At 42.9% G+C, this 22,865-nt stretch overlaps 1 protein-coding gene across 2 annotated transcripts; it reads right to left on the reverse strand.

Annotated features, from left to right (window-relative positions):
• Positions 1-46: 46 nt before the first annotated feature.
• Positions 47-22,432, reverse strand: MAML1 (mastermind like transcriptional coactivator 1). 2 transcript variants are annotated; one of them, XM_064388374.1, is made up of 5 exons: positions 21,721-22,432; positions 11,639-13,036; positions 9,414-9,674; positions 6,398-6,512; positions 47-4,406 (listed from the first exon to the last, which is right to left on the reverse strand). In XM_064388374.1, the coding sequence occupies exons 1-5, from the start codon at positions 22,087-22,089 to the stop codon at positions 3,415-3,417; spliced, it is 3,135 nt and encodes a 1,044-aa protein (XP_064244444.1). In that variant the 5' UTR covers positions 22,090-22,432; the 3' UTR covers positions 47-3,414. The 2 variants fall into 2 exon arrangements, with proteins under 2 accessions (XP_064244444.1, XP_064244443.1); XM_064388373.1 differs by having other exon boundaries at positions 11,639-13,039.
• Positions 22,433-22,865: the final 433 nt, after the last annotated feature.

The following is a 22,865-nucleotide window of genomic DNA, read 5'->3' on the forward strand; positions in this document are numbered from 1 at the left end:
ATGCTGAATGCTAGGCTCATGCAAATGTATAAAGTCACACCATGTATATTTAATACACTAGCAAAATATTTATTTTATAATGATAAAACAGAAGTGAAGGATTTCTTTTTGGTGTGCACCAGTAATTGTAGTAAAAGAATAAGGGGATTAATGGACTCTTTATACATTTCAATGACAAAAATTCATAAAGGTTAGCATCAAATTCAACTGTTCTCCATTTACAAGCATAAAACTTACCATAATACCCCCCAAACACATATATAAAGAATTATAGTTTTAAAATCTATAAAAAGTAAAAAATATACAGTCAGAAGATCTAACTCTTATTCAAATCTTTAATATAAAATTGTAAACATTTATTTACACAAAGGAAATGTGTATAACAAAATTTTGAGCACCCTTTTCAATTGGATCGTGGTTTTTGGAAGGCAGTGGATGTTGCACAGTGACACTCTCACCTTGCCTGCCCAACCAAAACCGCAGTTTATAAATAAAGCCATGGGCGGCCGGCTGGGTTCAGTTCAGGGGAGATTGGTTTTATTGCTCTGAAGCTGCAGCAAATGGAAAGCCCGAGTGCAGACACAGCCAGTGACACATCACAGGGCACCAGGGCAGAGCCCAGCCCTGCCCATGCACCCGTGTACATCAAAACCGTATTTTCAAATCCATTGAACTGTTCCAACCTTGTTCCAGTGGCACCGTGCTCTGTGCACAGGGACCAAAGCCAGAGCCAGGGGCTCTTTGGATCCTGTTCACACACGGACACCAATGGGCATTAAAAGCCAGTTTGTCTAGAATCACACCTAATTGTACTCCAACAGTACCATGAAAAGGCCCTGTCATCAAACCCAGATACCTTCCTGAACAAACCCTCCGGTCAAGCAGAGCAATATCCACCTTAGCTTCCAGAAACAGCGGAGGAAAGAGCACACCTGCCTTTTCCTGGACATTTCGCTGGATTGCCTTTTTGGTAGTAATAATGCAAACAGCAGATGTTCTTTTCCTCCAATTAAGAAATCACAACTGGATGGATTGTATTTTAACTTATTCAGAACCAAGTTTGTGTGCAAAATCTACTGGAAAACAGAGCAGATTTCACCACAACCTAAACAGGGAGAAAGAAAAGCTGAATCCTACTACCCTGTTATTTCTGTTAAGTGTTTGTAAGGGGGAGAAAAAAAACAGTGACATGGAAAGATGTCACTTGAAATTGAGGTCCCAAGCACCCCCGACAGGAAGGGAAGGCACACTGGTGCAAAGTTAACCCTTAAAATTAAAAATACAGCAAACACTCCTTCCCCTGACATTGCTAGTTTATATCTATACTCTTCTAATGACACTTACCTTGGACCAGTTTTTGGTTTAACTTAACAGTAAACCAAGCTCACTAGCTCTTTTCTTAGATTGCCAGTATGAGAAAAGCTAGCTCAGTTATTTGCATCTCAACTACTTATTCTAGAAAATATCAGAAGTGTCAACAACCAAAGTCACCAACACCTTCGTCTTCCCATCCAAAGACAATCTTTATGTTATCTTTTCAAAAGCTCTATGAGGGATTAAGTCTGCTTCAGTGAAGTTTTATTCACTGTTTAAAGGTGGGATCCACTGATCAATGCACATCTTTCATCAACAGTTCAACATGACAAAATAGCAAATCTGATCAACAGAGCGGAATTCATCCACACTAGCTAAGTGTGCTGGACAAACCATGTTCCATGCATATTTGGAAAGGGTTAAAGTATTAGTGTTAAAAAAGCAGTTTTCAAAAGTGCAAATTGTCTCATAAAGGAGCTGCAGATACAGTAAAATATTTTCCTTCTCTGAAACCAATGATATCTTTCCCTTCCCTTCACCCCCTCTGGAAAAAAACCCTCTCTCACAATTCTGCAATTCAGAAAACTCCCAGAGAAGCCAGTCTGTGTTGAAGGAAATTGCTTTTAAAATCACAATGCTGGGTTTGGTTAGAAAGTTTAGAGGAGTTTTCCAAGAAAGTGGATTTAGAAAGGGAAGAGGTATTTGTGCATTTAAAACAAAAGCTTTCAACTTTATTTTCATTTTAAAATAAACATTAAGGCAAGGTGGTTTGTTGGTGGATAAGGGATTTTTTTGGTAGAGAGTAAGGACTTTGGAACATTGACTGTTCCCATTGTGGTTTTTGTCCTTTCTGGGACCAACCCCAACTTATGGATAAGAGGTCTCCTTGGGCTATGCTGAAGAACAGCATCTGCTTCAAGGGATATTAAAAAAGTAAATCCACCAGTCTATAGAAAGATTATCAAACTTGTAAGCCAGTATTAAAAAAAAACCCAAAGCATTTAAAAGGGGAGACTTCCACATTGGAGCAACCCTGATACAAGTATTCTCCCAGGCTGCCTGTGCTATTATTGCTAATAAGGACTTTCCACCTCCAGCCAAATTCTTTTTTCCTCATTTTTATCCTGAAGTGACAAAGTCTTGTGCTCATTGCTAACTTCGGGGGATGAACTGTTCTCAAAGGTTAGTTTTACTTTTTACAACAAAGAAAACTAGATGAGCTGTCATGAAGCAAAGCCTTCATTTAAATACAACTACCTTTGGAAATAAGTTATGAAGAAACAGGTGCAAAGTAAATGGCTTTACAATTCATGTTAAACCTACTATAGTTTAAAAGTTCTCCCATAAGAAATTCCCCCTTTAAACACAGCAAGGTACAAGCCAAGAACTGTGCCTCTCTACAACAGAGTGCAAACTGCAGCTTAAAAGACTACAATCTATGAAGATGACTATCTAGACTAACTGGCCAGGTTTTAATACTTTTTCTCATCTATTACCAGCATCTAGAAATATTTACTGTGAAATATCACTTGCTTACTGAGAGTACAGGCACATGCTTCAGCAACGGGGAAAAGAAACAATTCCAAACATTTTGCAAGCATACTCAGTTGCATACAGCCTCTTCTCAAACAAAAATCAGAAGTTGGATGGACAGTACTATAACAGCATGTCAAGCTATGAACAAATAATTATTGCAAGTAATAGCTGCAGACTAAGCCCTAAACACAATTTGTGCAACTATTTGCGTTCTTTCTGCACTAGTTCTGTGGAATTTTTGTTTTGTTTTTAAATAATTAAAATATTTAGTCTTAGAACACTGCAAGTGAGATTTCTGGAAGGCTGGCTAGGACACAGTATTTTTTGACCTGTTCAAGTGTGCGACTCCTCAGAGCCCGCAGCCAAAGCGCACTCCTCCTGCAGACCTGCTTGGTGCGCCGTGACCACGCGTCAACACTCAGTGAGAAGCAGCTCCAGTCTTTTTCCCAACCATTTACCTCTAATGCCTGCAAGTCTCCTCAATGCCACAGGTTTTTTGGTCCAAGAGTTGTTTATATCTCATGAAATAATTAAAAAAGTAGAACCCCTGTCCCCAGCCCCATTTTAATGAGTTCCTAACAATTCATCCAAATCATTCATCCACTCCTCTGAAGTCCTGTTTTTCAGCAAAGAGTCTATCAGATCTGTGTCACCAGTTAAGTTCTGAAGTCCATTATTGCCTGACTGGCCGCTGTAGGCAAAAGGCAGCTCCTGACTGGTCGTCCTCACAGGGTACCCTTGGCTACAGTGCAGGTTTCCTCTGTTGGGAATTTGCTGATTTGGGTTCTGGTTGAAAGCATTCAGGTCTGGAACAGTCTGGTTGATGCCAGGCAGGACTTGCTGTGCGGGTACCTGCTGCTGTGCGGGTGCGTTTGTCCGCGGCTGCGCTCCCAAAGAGGACGGGAGCATCTGCCCAGAGACGGCAGCATTCATCGAGGTCATGGGCCTGCTGGTGCTTAGGCTTACCTGAGGCATTCCCTGGGCAAACTGCTGGTTGGACATCTTTAGATGTGTCTGCTGCATGTGGAAAGAAGAGTTGGCAGTAAATGGTCCTAAGCCACTGTTTGCTTGTGTCTGGTTGTTAATATTAGGGATACCTTGGTGTTGCCAAGATGGATTTTGAGCCCCCATAGCAGCTGGTACTCTGGCCATCTGTGGCTTAGATAAGGTTGCATTCAGTGTACCTTTATTGTGCTGCTGAGAAATATTTGAGTTTGGTAAGGTGTTCTGCCCGTAGGCAGCAGGAACAGCAGCGCCCTGGCCCAAGCTGCCCTGTCTCTGCATCGGGGTCTGTCCGTTGGCACTCGGAGTCGTGTGCTGGGCAACCATCTGGCTCATGCCACCTGCCAGGTTGTACAACCCCCCACGCTGCATGTTCTGCATGCTGGGGTACTGAGACACCCCCCGCTCCTGCTGGCTGGAGCCCGACTGCAGGGGAGCAACAGGAGCGTGTCCAGGTCCCATGGGAATCATGTTCTGGCTCTGAGGAAACAGCCGAGGACTGCCGGAGCTGGACTGTCCTAAATTACTGACCCCAGGCATGGCTGAAGATGACCCTGAAATAAAAGAAATATTTTGTTCATTAAATACCTCAGGTTCAACCAGAGCCAACCAGGCTTGTAGGCACAATAACCCACAAGAGAGATGCAGCTGCATTTGTATAAATTGACCTCTGCAAGCAACACACAGAGAGCAGGAGTTTAATTAAAGAGTGTCAACTGTGGCTGCAGTTAGCACCTCACCTTGATCTCAAACACAGATATGCCAATGTCCTAAAAAAATCTGAATACCACTTCTAAGAGTTCAACATCACTAATTTAAAAAAAAATTATGACTTTAAAGGCAGGACTCTGATATTTCTTTGTGAACAAAGGTAAACATCTATACTTTGAAGTGCACGCACAATTTACTAAGCTGTTAAAAATACCTCTTACTGCACACACACACACTGTCAGTCATTCCATGCATAAACAAGAGTGCATCTCTTATCATACAATTGCAGAGTTGCCAGTTCTGCGTTTTCCCAATTCCAGGAATATCTTCTATTTGTCTAATATAGAAATATCTAATTCAGAAATTTTTGGTCAAGTATCTTTTGGATTTTCACAGTCAAGTATTCACTATGTTAATATGCAGTGCTGACAGCCAAGCAAGGTGATTTGGAAAAATGTCTTCTCAGCCAACCAAATACGGTCCTTTGTTATTGCAAATTCTGAGTTCAAAATTTCTTCTTGTAGAAGAAACAGCCCCCTATTTGAGGCAAAAAAAAAGCAGGAAAACTCTGTAAAGTGTAGTGCATGTCACACCCCCCCCCCCACTCTTTGAGTTGACCAGGGGAACCTACCTACACTAATAATTTCTCTAAAAGTAAGCTGCAGAATTTTTTCATATTTTATGATAGCTGAGAAATACTGGATCTCCATTATTACTAACATCCTATCTGAATAAAAACAGAATTATCAAAAATAAATTCAAATTATATTGAATTAATTATCAACAAAGTACATAATAAAAACATCAGTGTTGAAGGAATGGATGAGTGGGGGAAGAGTCTTACTGTGACAATATTTACAGTGAAGAGATAGCACACATATCAGGATTTAAGATGCAAAAAATAGTTGCAATCATCATCACAAAGAAAAAATATTTTTAATAGAACTGAAGTTCATTATAGCAAAACCTACTCTATTTCTAACAGTTGTATGCCTATCTTTCAATAGAAAGGTGGCAAGATAAAACATGTTTCAATGCAACAGTTGAAGGATGCTACTGATGCCTGTGTAGCACACAATTCTTTTGTACTGGAATTGAGTTTTTCCAGTTAAGTAACAAAACCCAGTTGTAGCTGCACTTGACACTGCACAGGCACAAACACTGTCAGGGTAAGGGTATTACATTTCCATTTGCATCTTACCCCTTCAGTATTTATTTCTGCAGGAACATGGAGAGTAAGAAAACAAAATGAAGGGAAATTTAACAGAATTAATACACTACAGACATACGAAGCTGCTTCTCACACAAAAAACCCCACTTAGGACACTTCACATGTAATGAAGAGAATTCAAATTGCACGCCCTTTTAAAGGTAGAAGGCATAAAAATGTTAAAGACTTTTAAACTCATCCTAGAGATGAGAGAAATAACACACCACTTATCTTTCTTTAATGAGGGCCTGTGATAGATACAGGCAGCAGGGATGTCAGGCTTCAGAAAAAAACCCTCTGAATCTTAACATATCAAAGACAGAATTTTCAACCTGCACAATGAAATAGAAGTATAAAAAAGGCCTATAGAACAATGAAGGCACTTAAAAATTTCACTAATTTCCCAAACAACATTAACAATCAGAAGCTTAAGTTGTCCCAGATACCTGCAACCAGGGAAGCTGTTAATTTGTAACTGAATCAGAGTACAGGTCAAGAGCTTTTAAGGCACAGTGACATGTAATAAATTAATTAAAAGCTATCCAATCCAGGAAATTTGAAGACACCTTGTTTTTCACTCCTGGTATTTTTTCTGCTATTGTTTCAAGTGCCATGTTTACTCACCTGTGAACTGTCCAACCTGCTGCTGGTAGGGGTTCTGGGGCTGGTCCTGGTACTGGGGAGGAGGCCGCGTCAGGTGCCGCTGCAGCTGCTGCTCCTGCTGCTGCCGCTGCTTCTCCTAAAAAATGTCCAATGCAAGGTTGTTTGAAAACAGAGCAAGCTTTTTCCAAGGGCTGGCTTGGAGAAAAACAAGTTGTCTGCATAGTTTTATGCACAGCTGGTAATCAAAGGGGCTTCTGCAGCCCTAGAGTCACTTCAGACTTTGTTCTCAAGGCTCAAACACAGTCAGTTTAATCTGAGTGACAAGACCAGGATCTCAGAGACAACAGCATGCACTGCAAGAGTTACTGCAGTGCATGTCTGAAGCTTTTCAGAGATTGAAAATCTGAGATGCTAGTCTCCTCACCAGTAACATAATCAACGGGCATTTTTAGCAATACTCTAAAGACAAAAAGAGATATGTGTACAAAAAGAGTAAAAGTAAGTGTATAAAAAAACCCACTTTTTTTTTTGGTCTTTATTTCCAAATCAATATATTTTAGACCCCTCTTTAGAAAACAATAAAAGTTCAAGAAAAAATATCAAAAACTGAACACGTAAATATTTTCTAGTCTTTGTCTGCAAACATGAAAAGATACACACAAATCCATATTCTCATATATCACAGGTTTTCCTAGATTATGAAAAACTGCAGAACTAAGTCCATAATAGAAGTCACACAGGTTTTGCAACCATTGTTTCAAACCACTTTCTTAGCAACTCATTGATCAACTGAAACAAACCCTACTCATGACACAGAATAATTGTACCTCTTTAAAATAAAAGCAGATTCAACCCACACCTATTTTATACTCAAACCATTTGAAAAATAAACCAAGCAAATTTTTTATTAGGAAACTTTGTGGGAAAATGAAATTTAAACTCATGAGGGGAATGTAGATGTAGTGACAGTAGACTCAGATTTTGACAGTGTCAACAGCCACCTGGCTGCTTTTACAATATGAAATGTATCAGGTACAGCATTTCTGTCTCTTCTTCCATAGATACCTTCAGCCAGACTGAAATTCTGACCTAATCAAGTAGTGATACAATGCACAACTATCTACTTATCCAAAAAGTTACACAGAGCACAGCAGGGGACAGAAATTCCCTTCCAAGAGTATTGGGGTAAAGACACAAGGCAGAGCCTTTACAGAAGAGCCTGGTGCAAAGTAACAAACAGCAGATACACATCGCTACCACCCTTCCCAAAGTCTCCAGCTGCGAAGCTGTTGAGACACGCACAGGAATGAAGAGGGCAGGCTGCTTGACAGAGGACCTGCTGCTTGCAGGACCAGTCAGACCTGAAAGAGGCTGACCACAGAAGCCAACAAGAGATGCCATAGCTCTGAGAGAAACCAAGAACTGCAGAACCTGGTCTGGAGAAGAAAATGAAAAAATACGCAGAACGCCAAGTGAAAAGACAAATTTATAGTGGCAGGGAATGGCACTGGAGCTACCTGAAACTACAAGTTTCCTGCAAAGCAGACATCAGCAGATTCAGAAATCTTTTTGTAAAACTACATCCAGTATCATGTGTATCCAAAGGAACAAGTATCAAATCAGAATGCTAACAAGACCTAGCTTGACTAGGCAGCATAAGGCCAATAAATGTGGCAAATGCAGGGCCTAAAGCTGTTCAGCTCCAAGGCAAAGCCACTCCTTATTTGGGACCAGAGTCCCAACATCACTATAGAAAAATGGAAACTACAGAAGTTAACTGTAGTTACCATAACTAGGACACAAGTATTTTCATAATACTGATATTTACTGCAGCAACATGTGCTGCAAAACAGAAGCAAACAGATAGGAAAATAATATTTTAATGCTATGTTTGAGATATGCTACTTATCACCTCCCCACTGTTCAGAGAGGTCTGACACCTGTTAGGTCCATTATTGTTCTAAGGAAACCTACTGGGCCACAGCTCTAAGAGCTCTAACAAAGCTCTAATGATCACCATCCACCAGACATGCAAAAGCACAAACAGGAGGTCACACCCCATACTTCCTTTCTCCCCACCTGCTCTCAAAGAATACCTGTTTGTTAACATTCTGGAGAATAATGATTACTCATCTTTGATATTTGATATTAACAGACAAGTCACCAAAGGCTGACTGATTTACTAAAGTATTCTAAGCTTATAGATCACATAACTTATAGAGAAGATGTGATTTTATTGATGATTTGGGCATTTTCTTTCAGTCTTTAATAATATAATTCCCCCACAGTATTCTCTTAATCCAAATTGTTTCAATTGTTTGAAATATCAAAAACATATCTTTAGCAACACTCATACACTGCCAACCACATTACTAAGTTTTGTCTACAGTGGCTTCAGAACTGAGGGGGTTTTTCTGTCACCTCTATTGAGACCTCAATTTCATCAGGATGTCTCCAGGTGATAAAAGACTCATTGGCTAGGACTTGGCACAGCCATAGCTCCACAATCCTGCATGTTCTACTACAACCTTCCCCACAAAATGGGCTGTCATACATTTTCAGTTCAGAGACTATATTTTCCTTCTTTGTTAAAGCTTCTGATGGGCAGATGATTCAGGGAGACCTTAGAGCACTTTTCAGTACCTAAACGGGGCTTATAAGAAGGCTGGAGGGGGAAGTTGTCTCAAAAGAGCATGAAGTGATAGAGCAAGGGGGATCCAAGACCTCCATCTGGAGGAGGTTAGGTTCAGATTAGATATTAGGAAGAAATTATTTACTGTGAGTGTGGTGAGGCATTGGAACAGGCTGTCCAGAGAAGCTGTGGCTGCCCCATCCCTGGAAATGTTTCAAGGCCAGGTTGGATGGAGCTTGGAGCAACCTGGTCTAGTGGAAGGTGTCCTTGGCCATGGCAGAGGAGCTGGAACTGAGATGATTTTTAAGGTCTTTCCCAAGCTATTCTCTGATTCTAAAACATCAAATGTTATTGCATGCACCAAAGCAAAGCAGCACAAATTAATGGATAGCTGGCACCTCTCACCTGTTCTGCCAGCAAATGCTGCTGCCTCTGTTCCATTAGGAACTGCTGCTTCTGCTGCTCCATGAGCAGATGCTTTTGTTGCTGCTCTCTCTGTTTCTGCTGGTCCATCAGCATTTGGTGTTGCTTCATCACTGCTGCTTGCTGCTGATAAGCTGAGTTGCTGTGGTTACCTGCCATGGAGACATTTGGAGCCTGGGCACCCACCCCAGGGCCTGGGACAGAAACAGGAACACGAGGAACAGCAGGAGCAGGGTTCTGATCCTGCAGAACATAGGAAAAGTGACAAAAGTTACAGAAATGCAGTAACTTCTTCACATCTGTACAGTGCCAGACACAGAACTGCCAGTCTGGAGTTAGGGTCAGAAGCTCCATAACATTCCTCTATTCCTCAAGGAATAGAGGCTTAAACTCCAGTCTCAAAGTTCTTCCCAATTTCCAGCTCAAACAGGTCAGTATAGCTCTGTGTGCTTTTTTTCAGGCACTTACAAACTGCTCTTCAAACACTCCAGCTTCAGTTAATTTTGGTAGCAGTTTTTCAAACAGTACATTTTATATTTTTGTTATACAAAGCATCTATTGAAATCCTGCCTATTCTGTCAACATTTCATTCTGCAAGTGTTTATGTCTCCCAACCTAAAGTTGCTTTTTTTTAGTATCACAGAATTTACTATTTGCAGGTGAAGGGGAGAAGGCTTCCACTGGTCAAAATGGGTCTTAAGTATTTTTCCAGCAATCCACAGACAAAAAATCCACAGACAAAAATACTACTAGAGATAAGTGATATTATTAATGTTTCTTAAGTCTGCATTTCTTGTCTTTTTTTTTGAGACTGGTATTTGGGATAAGCAAAAATAACAGGAAACATTCAAGAGCTGATACTGCCCTTTTAGTACCAGCAAATCCCTTTGAAATTTGACAGTTTTCATCATTTTAAAGCACAGTTCAGCCTCATCTCTACTTACACAAACAAATGTTATGTTTAATTTAAGCATTCAGCTAATGGGTTCAGCTGTTGGTTCTCACTTTGCAGTTTCATAAGGACTCACCAGCCAAATACAAGGAATGCTGCACTAAATTGTTCTGTGTGCAAGCTTTTGAGAAATTCTCCCAAAGCTTTCATCAGTATTTCTGTTAGCTCAGTGCAAGTGTGGCAGTGTAGACACAAGGTCACCCTCATGTTTTTCAGTGAGGGGGAGATGTGACACACACAATCATCTCTACTGTTCTTCCATCAAAATGCTGTTAGACTGTTACTTCTGCCAGCTTTCAAAGAGATTAATTTTTTTTATGAAGCACACATTGATCTCAAATTCCTATTTGTACACCGGTGTGGTCTTTATCACACACTAATCAGAGCTTTTTCACAGGTTTTCTGGTTTGTTGAGGGAACATATGACTAGAGTTGGATCTCAAACAGTTTTTGCTGGAGGAACTTTAATCAAATACTTTTTCTTTTCAACAAGCCCTCTTGTATGTGCATTGCAGGTACATGTTACAGAATCCAATGAGTCCATACTTCCACCCACTACTGCAGAAATTTTCACCTGCAGCATACCTGTAGTAACAGTTCTATACAAGGCAAAGGAGCACCATCTGGAATTTTCTGTTACAGGAAAACCTGAAGCATATGCTTCAAGCAAACAAACATTACCATTATTCATTCTTAATGATATATTTCTCTCCAATGCCATGCTTTCCCAATACCCAGAGACTTAACCAATAAAAATCCATAGAACTGAAAAGCTCCATGGAACACCCAAGAAATCAGGAATGCAGCCCCCACTTCCACCTCTCTGCAAAAGTAGGTCTTTTAATAGTAAGCCAACTCTGACACAAGTAGGGACTAAAAACAAGGTAAAGAAATCAAAGATTCTTTGAGAACACTGTGTAACACTACAGCTTTATACAAGTTATTTTAGTCAAAAGTTTACAAAGCATCTATTTATCTTTGTAAGTAGAAGCTTCTGTGAAGCACGACATAATTTGTTGCCCACAAAGTATATTAAGCTGCAAATCACATGTTACATGACCTAGAACCCAGTATTAAAAACTGTCCCCAGTGGAAAAAAGACCTCATGATTCTTGTCTAAGATTCTTGTATATAGGATTTTTCTCTTTAAAATCAATGAAAACATTTGAAACTATACCAAGGAATCTGCACTCCAGCCTTACCTACCCACCAACCTTAAATCTGCTACTGAGCAAAAGTAACTCAGGACATTCACCTGACCATGTGGCAGTCGGTAGGCGATGTTTCCAGGCTTGGGTTTCAACAGGATCATCCCATTTTGGTCGTCACCTACGTGGGACAGCGGTGGCTGCTGGCGCTGCTGGATGTATGCCAGCATGGGAGTCTTGTTCTGCCCAGGCACTGCCACCCCCTGCTCACACTCTGCTTTGTAATGGGAAAGAGGTTTGGTGTTCCCATAGTCCAGCATAGAGCTTTGACTGTTCACAGGGTTCTGGTTCAAGCTGTTTTGCTGATGACCCAAAATGTTCACATGATAATTGCCTCCAGCTCTTGGGGAGCTTTTATTGCCCAAATTAGGCATCATGAGTTTCTGATTGTTGAAGTCTGGCTGATAAACTGATGGGCTGGTAGGATTTTCCATGGTATATGGGACAGCCAGTGGACTATGAGAAGGCCCAGGCTGCTGCCACGTCGACATCTGATTTGTTTGGTGGACTTGTGAAGCTTGTTGCTGGTTCTGCAACATCTGATCTCTCTTCTGCTTTGCAGCAATCTGCTGAAGTTGATGAGCAGAAGACATTTCTTTGGCACTTCCTGCACACTTCCCAGGTAACAACACAGGCCTCTGGATGTTCTGAGAGTGGTTTGATGCCTGCATCAGGGGCTGATTAGGATTTTCAGTCATTGACTGAGTGGAAGGCTGGAACATAGCCTGAGAACTAACCACCGTTGTAGAAGCGGCACTTACAGGTACAGAAGCAGCACCAATAAATGCTGAACCTGAAGAAGTAGGTCTAACCTGGGGAGATCCCAGCTGTTCTTGTTCAAAGGGTGCTGGGGAAAACTCAGTCTTTATGCTAATATCTTGTGGTAATGGAGTCTGTGCAGCTGAATTTGAAGAATCTGCATCTTTTTTGTCTTCAAAGTCATCATTAAAGAGATCCTTCATGTCTTCATCGGGCACTGATCTATTGAGCTCCTCAATAAGTTCCTTCCATTCTTGCTCGTTTAGATTAAGATCAGGCATCAGGTTATTCTGAGATATAGAACCCCCTGCTACAGGATTCATACAGGGAAGCTCATCTACAGGCTCCTGCTTCAGCTCTTTGTTCAAACTCAGAGGAAATGAATCATCAGCATCACCACCTCCATTCATCTGCAGGCTGGAATCTGGAAGACACTTCTTGCTGATGCCATCGAGCCCCATTGGATGTTTCCCATTAAGTTGCAAGGTATCACCAGTACCAGATTTCTTGTCAAGATGATGAAGTGGAGACACAGGGGGCATTCCATTGGAAGAACCACTCACTCCCAGGCCATCCTCACGACGCAGTTTCTTGGACACAGAAAACACATCACCATAGCCATTCTGCTGGTCTCCATTCTGAGGGGAAGCAGCACTATCAAGCTTTCTTTTCACAGTCTCATGGAGCTGCTGAAAAAGAAATGGAATATTTTAGTTATGTAGTTCTATGTTACACAGATCTGGATTTTTATTTCTTACCAGAACATTGTCTTGCTCTGAACAAAGCATTTCAGAAAAAAAAATAAATCAAAGATTGCACCTTTGTTTTGGTAACATTTTGTTTTACAAGTCAGCACATGATATTACTTCCTCACTATAATCTCTTACAGAAATTTTTCAAAAGACATGTATTACTTTAAACAGACACCCCCTCCTTCAGACAAAACTAGAAGCTGCCATATACTCTGACAACAACAAAAAGTTGAAAAATGGCTGTGAACTAGAATATGTTATGATTTTTCCTATTCAAAAGGAGAAAAACATTAAATAATGTTAAGAATCAAATTTCAGATGGGAATAAAAACCTGTATTATATTTGATCTATGTACATATACAGTATAATTGTTCCACAAGACTCTTTTATGAGTCTCACATTTAAATATTTATAAAGCAGTCCCACATTTAAATATTTAGAAAAAAGGAGACATTCTCTTGTGATAATAACTTTTAGAGAAGAACTGTGTATATAAATTTTGTACACAATCACACTTTTGGCACTGAAGCAAAGCCAATTTGTCACTTAGTGACCATTGCTTCACACTTGTGGAAAATGCAATTCAGAGTTCAGCCAGTTCTATCACAGCAGAGCAAGTTCATTCCTTTCCTCTTTTCTCCTGAAGTATTTGCCAGCTGCTCTGACCACCAGAGCCCCAAGCAGCTCCACGGTTGGCCTCTCACAGATGGTGAAGGCACAGATTCTCTTTCTCGTGGTGCCACCTAGAAGCGACCAGCGGCTACAGCAGCAGCCTCACAGCCAGAGCACCTTTGTTCAACTTCTCCTTCTTGCCAGCATTCTTGCAAATAAAATGTTCTTTCTATTGACCTCAAAAGCATCTGAAAACTGAATTCCTGCACACATCAAAGGTGACTATAAACTTTTCCTTCCCTCAGGTGCATTCTGTAAAAAAATCTGAGCTTTGCTGGTGCTGGAACGCTCCACCAACGCAGACAAACCTGCAGGGCAGAGACGCTGCTGCAACAGCGTGGGGAGCTTGAAGAGGGAACTGCCATCAGCTCCAGCCTGGGTGAGACACCCGGTGCACCTCAGCAGGACACTCGACAGGAATCTCCACCAAGAGCCACCCATCTGAGGTGTGGGGTCACTGAACAGCCCTCTCAGGTGGCAGGAAAGCAGCTCACCAAACAAACCTCAAGATAAGTATGGTTCTTTTCATATTACCTGCAGTGTTCACAAGGCAGTCCACTAAGCCCTGGGGAAAACTCTCATCCAAGGAAAAACGGGAAACCTCAAGATCTCAGCATTCAAGCAACAGGCTGGATGTAGGGCCAGCATAAATTATCAGAAGAACTTTACACACTTGCCTGAGCAACAGCATTCTTTGATTTACAGACAGAAGGACTGGTTCACAGTTAATTGTTCCTATTTTTTTTAACCGTCTACAGTGAGCTGATCTTTGGGGGCAAAGAAACCCCAGACCATCTGTTTAATTCCTGCACAGGTAACAGCAAAAAACCCCACTATTTGTTTAATGCTTGCACAGGTAACAGCAAAGCCTTATTTTTATCTGTGGGACAGACTCCAGCTTCCCTGGAGACTGTGATCTTCTAGATGGCTCATGGAAATAGCAGCAGAATAGCAAGATCAGCAGAAGACTGAGTAGGATGAGGTGAGGTGTACATCTGGAGAGGAGGCTGGAACTTGAAATCTCTTAATTTGAACAGCAGGTCCTTAGCTTGGAGTAGCAGCTCTCTAGTGAATTTTTCAAATACAAACTAGAAAAAATAATGGAAATTTACTGTTTTTTGTAAAAAGACAAGACAACAGAGAGCAAAAAACCTCAACTCCATCACAACATTTGGCTTTCAGTGTTTCTCATTGTTTACTTCATACTCCCACCTGGAAAACTGAAGCTCAAGGTGGATGAGTAACTTGCCCAAGGTTATATGATGAGTCAAATTACTCAAAGTTTGGGAATGGGTCCTCCTTAATTCTAAATAGTTAGGGAAAAACCCTACTCCCTGAAAACTTACATCAAAATAATGACTTTTGTGAGCTACACTCACTGCAGTGTAGGAAAAGACACAGACCCCTAACATCCAGCTCAGGAACTCTCAGATCTCTATGGATTTTAACAGTCATAACACTCAGATATCTGATCCTTGGAGACATTTTGACTGTAAGTTGCTTGGGACAAAATCCTCCTTTCACCTAAAACTGTATTCCTTTGGTGGAAAAAGGGAGATTAAGTTCCTCCCCAGTTTGTCTGTGTCTATCCAAATAATCTGGTCTGAGGGGAAAAATAACAAGCTGCATGTGAGATACAAGTCAGACTGCAAGCTATCTACATATCAAGCTGCTCCAACAGAGTTCTCAAGGCAAGAAAAACCTGTTCTCTTCTGCCAAAACTCATGAAAAAAACCAACCAACACATGGATGAAGTAAAGCATAGCTTGCTACTTGCTAAGAAAACCCTTTCAGCTTTAATTTTTTTGTTCATTACCACCCTGTAAGGCACAGTGTTCCTCCAGTACGCTGTCCATGGTTTCCTTTGCAGAATCAATCCATTTTATATGTACCACTGAGCCAATCATTTCCACTGTCACAAGATCAGATACAGAAGTGTCCTCTCATTTTCTCAGCCTATTCAATTTTCCAACAAAAGATGAACTTTCTACATCACTGCTATCTAGCTATGCCTAAAAATATTACCCCAAAAGCATTTATCTGCAGTATTTATACCAATATAGGGACAGTGCAAGGCAGGGGATGTGAGCTGGCTTTGGTCCCTTGCCCATGACAGGACAGAGTTTGTCAAAGAGCCACTGAGGGGCCACAGGCTGCACGTCCTCCATCACCTGAGCTGCATTTTATTCACATGAGCAGAACACAGTCCTCATGATGGCCATAAACACTTCCTTGGCAGGAGCACACATACTCCACTGCGCATTCCTCATGCAGGGAACACAAGCTGACAAAACCCAGGTGGCATCCATGACAACAAAAGGTGTCCAGCACAGCAGCCTCTGGCCATGTAACTCACACACTGACAAGGACACAGGCCTGCAATGCCAGAGATGGATGCATGCCCAGACAAATGACAAAGCTCCCAAGAAAACAGAGAGCACACAAAGCATTTTGATATATTCAACCTCTGTCTTAAACCCACCAGTTTTACCACAATGGTGCTCAGCCCTACTGTGGTCTCACTGCAGGGGCAAAGTGACTGACTTCATAAAAGCTGTCCAAGAACTACATCAGAAGCTCAACGAGAAACCAGAAAAGCTTGAAAACTTAATCTATTGCTTGTCTTTTAGCACTGGCAGAGTTCAAAACTTCAGAGGCCAAGGCAGTGCTCTCTTACCTTGGTGGGAAGGGGCATGAATCACTGATCAAAACACTGGTACAAAGTTGTTCTGATTGGTTTTCTTGGGTTTTTTGTTCAGGTTTTTTTGTTTGTTTGTTTGGTGTTGACTATTTTGGTGTGGACTTAATACCTGAAACTAGATTTAGATAATAATCTGAAACCAATGACATTTCAATGCATTAGAACTTAACAGGCATGAAAGTTTAGATCACATTATTTGCTTGAAAGCAAAAAACCCTCTACCATTCAGAACAGCTAAACTGAACAGTCAGCTAAAGTGCCTTTGCAAAAATCCAGTACTATGCTATACTTTGAGACCTGTAACTGGAGATGGTAAATACATATAATACATGTATATATATATATAGATACATATATATATATATATATACACAAACTGTATGCAGGTTTCATTTAAAAAAAAACAACAAACCACCTCAGGAACACGGCAGAAAAGAAACTCCTTAAAAATCTGGTACTCACAGTGTGCCTTTCAGGCTCTGTAATGTTCTTATTTAGCTTTTTAAAGCATCTGTTACAGATATTTAAATATTCTTACAGGATTCAGTAGAGCTTTCATATTTTGTATTTTATTTAAAATTAGTTTATCATTTCAATATCAGAATTAAGTCCACAAGAATTTGTTCTGATATACTAGCAAGAGAAACACAATGCTGGACATTTTCAAAGAATAAATGCTATATTAGACTACAAGCATAATAAAAGCTAGCTCCAATATGGCTCCTAGCATTCTCAACTAGAAGGGGAAACCAAATCAGAATACATCCATTTTTCTGCCATGGAAGTGGCAGTACTGCAGCACAGATAAGCCCCCATGACCAGAATTCACAGTAGGTGCTGTACAGACACTGATTCTCCTCTCCTGCCTCACTAACAACAAGAGCAACAAAAATGACAACTCCTTAAGCTGGAATAACAATGCAAATACCAGACATTGTAGTGTATGAATTTTGGACAGAAAACACAACATTCTGACTACACACCACAGAAAGAACTCCCCCTTTACTGTGCATCTACCCTCAGCTTCCAAAGCTGCATTCCCCCTGCAAGGAAAGCATTTTATTACCCAATGTGTTCCTGCATTCCACTGTGCTGTCAGAACCAAACTGCTGGACTCATTTTAATTTTTACTTTAATTCCAGCAGACTTTTGTATTTGGGTGACTGCCTGCTGGAGTGAAGAAGGGCTGTGGATAGGCATGTCTATAAATATCCCAAGCCTGCATTAGTCACAAGGGGCAGCTTCTGCTACAGGAATTGTTCTGCTGAATCAAAAAAACTCCTGTGCCTTCAGCTGCAATGCCGGATCCTCCACCTCACTTGAACTTAAACAGCAGCAGCAGCAGCTCAGTCACTCCCAGATCCTTACAACTTAGGAAACATCACTGCATATCTAACTAATCTGGTAAGGGAAATGTTTCAAACATAAAACAATACCTCACAGAGAATTAAAAGGAGACAAAGAAAAACCTGTCTGAGTTGTTGGGCAACAAACTATCAGACTTGTCAGCAAAAACAAACAATGGTGGCAAGACTACACTGCACCACGGCTATATATAAATAACATGTAAATAATTTGCTATCTTTGTGGTAAAACATAATTTCACAATTTAACACCCCTACACCACAGCTTACACAAAAATGAGGTCTTCTGAACTGTTAGAGCACCAGCCTGAGCTTTGTTAGAGGAACGTCATTAACACTTGTCAGTACACTATGGGCAATCCATTCCCTTTAATTTATTCCTTTAGGTCTTTCAACCAAGAAACACTGCATTGCTCTCCTTGGACTTCAATTTCATTTAAAACTGTTTACTTGGTGCCTTTGCTTAATTTAGTATTTAACTAATATTAATGTAAAACATCTATCACTCCCAAATAAATGCTGCTCTTCAGCTTTAACACAAAGCCTTCTCAAGACAGGCCACTGACTCGACTTCTGTGCTCATTCCAGAAATACTGTTTGTGGTTTTGTGGCAGTCCTAGACAAAGCAAGCTCTCTGCACAACAACTGCTCTCAGGTGGGGGAAAAAACCCAGTAAGAAACAGGGAGCAGCTCTCCTTCCAAGACACCACATCATAAAACAAGGAGTGGAGATGAAAATCCAGATCTTTGCCATTCTCCTCTTTCACATGTCAATGAAACGCCTTCTGCTCAGCTCAGCCACACACTGCCTTATTGTCTACCACAGAAATGTAAGGAAGCCAGCCCTTCTCTTGCAGAGAATTTAAACACCATTATTTGATGAACTTTCATGTATCAGAACCTGGCAGAGAAAAAAAATGTTCTAGGAGACAAGCCCCATCTCTTCCCAACTTCCCCATTTCTCAAGAAGGGAAGATGAACACAGCAAACACGTTATCCAAACATCAAGCATCTTCTACTTTGAACACAGCCTTAATAATGTCATGTTAAACAACAGAAATGGGAAGTAGATGTCAACATTTGGATTTCCCATTAAATAATGGTCTGGAAGTTTTTTAGAAGTAGGAAGCTAGAAGGTTTTTCAACATTTTTCTCAAATGAAGGACAGGCCTACATGATGCACAAATAATCCAAGGTATTTCTGTATCAATGCTGTATTCTCTCAGTTTCTGTTGCTCAAATTTTACAGCTGCTTAGTAAGAAAACAAGGAAGAATCTACCCCTTACTTCTGTGTGTAAGCAAGATCCATCTAACTTCAGGATCTAAACCGGAGAAAAGACTAATGGAAGAGAAAATATCTGATTCTGCCCATGTGACAAATCACACAAGACACTAAGGAGGAAGTGGTGATGCCACCCTGTTGTTACTATTGTGGATTTACAGAGGGTGCTCTGCAGCACAGCACCTGGCAGTGCCCACACTGTCCACAGCTGGGGCAATGCAGCTTCATGTCCTACTGCTACAAGACCTCACAAAAGCCTTCACCTTTACATGAACTGCTCTCTCCTTCAGGGACCAAAATAAATGCTTCATTAACGGTCAACATAAAGCACCAATTTCCAAGAGCAGATTGATATGCAGCTTCCCAGAAAAATCTGGACTGCTACAGCAGCAACAGCTGATATAATGCATGTTGCACTGAGCTAGCAGCACTCTTTAGAAAGGATGTGTCCAGGACATTTTAAAAGATAGTTCTGGTGTTCATCCAAACTTTATTGAACAGTGGAAATCAAGGCCATATCCCTCCCATTGAAAGCACATGCTTGGTCTTGATAATGGCAACATGGTGGGTAGAGGTAAAATACCAACCTAGAGGGACCTTCTGGGCCAGAGGAATTAAATTAGCTGCAGAGGTGGTGTTGTTGTTGTGTTTTTTTTCCAAGACTTGAATTACTAAGCAAACCAACTTTATACCCCAGTAACGAGGTGATGAATCAGCAGCTGCAATTAAGCTCACAGTCATGGATCCTAGGAAGGAAACAGCAGGCCAGCCCCAGGAAGAGTCATTCACACACTAAACCCCTCTTCTGTTGTGTAAATTGGCCACTGGCAGCAGCTTCCTGTACAAGGGCTTCCCCAAGATGTGCAGTGCACTTCAGAACCTGCTGCTGTTGAGAGCCCTCATTATAATGGATGCTAATTAGATCAAATCCACATGCAAAGTGATTTAAGAGAAACAACACCAATAAATTAGAGAGATGTCTCTTTCAGAAGATCAATATGAAGTCGTGTGGTGGCAGTTTAAGCAAGAGGATTTGACATGCTAAAGAGTCTGGAGTGTAATGAAAATACACATTATTAAGGGGTAGAGCCCCATATGCAAAAAGCACAAGAGCCCAGCAGGAAATAAACAGAAACCTCCACCAAGGTTTTAGATAATAAGAAACAAGTTTGAGTAATTTTTGTTTTGACACAAGTTTACATTCAAGATCAGTCTGCTAACAACAGCTAACTGTAAAGTTTTGTAGAATCAGTGTCAGGAATGCACAAGGTTTCCTCTCTTCCTCAAGCACCCTTCTGTAGCAGCCCTCTGAAGTGCTCTAACTGTGTCACAAGGACCTCAGTCTTCTCAACAGTCAGCAAGTCCTCGAGTCTCATAGGTGTATTAGCAAGAACAGAAACAATTCAGTCAAGTAACACTTTCAGTTCATCTTGAAAATACTACAAACTGCACCCCGGCTGCCTAGTGCTGGCCACACTAAAGATGACATCCATAAACCCTGTGTTCCAGTATTTCACATTATGTCCTGGACACTCAAGCATACATAAAAGCTCTATTGTGATTCTATTTTAAAAACAGTAAATGAGGTCCAAGACAGAGAGGAGTATATCCTCCTTCCTTTCTAATCCAATCAAATACACAGAACACCCTAAAAATATTATTTATTCTATATATTAACCTGGGAATATCTTTGTTTAACCCAGTGTCCCCTTTTAAAGACACTCAGAGTGCTACTGGATAATTTCCATTTAAAGATACCTGATTTTAAGGCAGACAGGTATTAGGACAGGCAGCCTTTAAGAGGTTATCCTACTAACCTACATTACTGACACATTAGCACACAGCAGTATATTTAAAGGGCCCAGAATAAGTTAAGCAATAGCTATCTTGATATACAAACAGGGCTATGTGAATATGTCCCGACAACCAGAAATGCTAGAGAAGCCAGAGAAACATTAAGATTTTGAGCTAAGCCAGTTTTTAATGGGTGGAGTGGGATTCTCATAGTGCTCACACCCACTAGAGTGAGCGGCAAACAAGCAGCTGCCTTTCCACTGAAATTCTTTCCAATATGAACCAGAATTAACAGACACATTGTCTTAAAACTCCCCCCCAGTAATAAGCATATCCTTATCAAATGACTCCACAAAACCCTGATACCCCAAACTGAAGACTTAAGCAAGCAAACAAAAATCCAAAGGCACCGCAGTATTAATACCCCTCTAACAGTTTCTGCAGGGGCATTTTAGGTGAATTAGCCAGAAATATGATTCACAAAATACTCTGAATGATTTAAGCATCACAGAAATCCTGCCACTACCCCCACCCCACCATGGCACAGTTTTTATACACTCTGCCAGCGTGCAGAGGTGACGAGCGAAAACAAAACAGCCCTTATCGGCCGCGGAGTGGTAACACAGCAGACAGGGCACTCCGCACAGCAGCCCCAAGCCAGCCCTCGCACCGCGGGCCACCACACCAGCCGCGACAGCTTGTTCTCCTTCCCCATGCAGCCCCAGACCAGAGGTCCCGGTGCCAGCCGGCCACGACCGCCGGTCCCTCCCCGGCCCCAGCGCCCGGCCCCGGGCGGCGCTTACCGCGATCAGGGCGCTGCTGCGGCCGTGCTGCTGCTCTGCGCTCGCCGCCTCGCCGTCCAGCCCGTTGGCTCCGCTCCTCTCGGCGCTCCCCGCGGCGGCGGCGGGCGGAGGGGGAGCGGGCGGCGGCGGCGCCGGGGGCGGCTGCCGGTGTTTGCCGGCCCGCTTGGCCTTGGCCTGCAGGCAGCGCTGGTGCAGGGCGAAGGTTTGCTGGCGCTCCAGCTCCAGGCGCTCCGGGGACACGGCCTGGTAGCGGGACTCGCAGGCGCTGTGGTGCCGCCGGCAGAGCTCGATGCGCCGGCGGAGCCGCTCCATCACCGCGCTGTGCCGCGGCACCACGAACTCCGCCATGGGGCAGGGGGGCAGCACCATGGGCCGGGCGGCGAAGGGGCGGCCGCCGCCGCTCACCGGCTGCTCGCTCCGGCGCCCGCCATGGCGGGGCCGCCGCCGCCCCTCCCGCCGGCCTTACCTGCGCTCCCCGCCGGGATCGCCCCGGCTCTTCCCCCCGCCCGGCCCGGCGCCCGCTCCTCTCCCCCCCGCCTCACTTCCTCCTTCTGCCCCGAGCCCGGCGCCGCTCCGCTGCCCCGCTCTCCCTCAGCCCTGCCCGCCTCGCGGGGCCCGGCGGGGCCCGCCGCGCTCCCCCGCCGCCGCCCTCAGGCGCGGGCCGGCCCGGACCCCCGGCCCCCCATTGTTGTCCGCGCCGCCGCCATCTTGAAATTGTTTTTCCCCTCCAGAGCCGAGTTGAGAATAAATGGGCGGAGCTTCCTGGGTGGGGGGGTACGTCACGGCGCGCGGCGCGTCACGAGCCTTGACCGACGCCCCTCGCAGCCAATAGAAGGGCGCGGAGGCGCGAATTAAGCAGCAGAGGCGAGCTGGGGGCGGTGCTCGGCGCGGTTTAAAGGAACAGGTAGGGAGGGGCGGGGCGACGGCGGCCCAGCCAATCAGGAGGCGGGAGGCGGAGCCGCGGGTGATTGGCAGGGGGCGGGGCGCTGGCGCGGGGCCCGGGCCGGCCCCGTGTCCCGGGCAGCGCTGCGGGCCCCGCGCGGCCCTGCCGCCGCAGGAAGCGCGGGGCACGGGTCACCGCACCCGCACCCTGTGAAAACTGATCCAGCCTTGCTAATTAAACAAAGAAAGCCAACCAGGTTTAA

Source organism: Passer domesticus, chromosome 13, assembly GCF_036417665.1.
Source record: "Passer domesticus isolate bPasDom1 chromosome 13, bPasDom1.hap1, whole genome shotgun sequence".
In the NCBI taxonomy this organism is placed as follows: Eukaryota; Metazoa; Chordata; class Aves; order Passeriformes; family Passeridae; genus Passer; species Passer domesticus.

Bases quoted from the DNA above. Each gene is read 5' to 3' on its own strand.
- MAML1 (XM_064388373.1), bottom strand. From the start codon at position 22,089: ATGGTGCTGCCCCCCTGCCCCATGGCGGAGTTCGTGGTGCCGCGGCAC. The intron at 6,513-9,413 runs GTGAGAGGTGCC...GACATTTTTTAG, and splicing joins AGCATTTGCTGGCAGAACAG to GAGAAGCAGCGGCAGCAGCA. The intron at 4,407-6,397 runs GTGAGTAAACAT...CTTTTATTTCAG, and splicing joins GCAGGTTGGACAGTTCACAG to GGTCATCTTCAGCCATGCCT.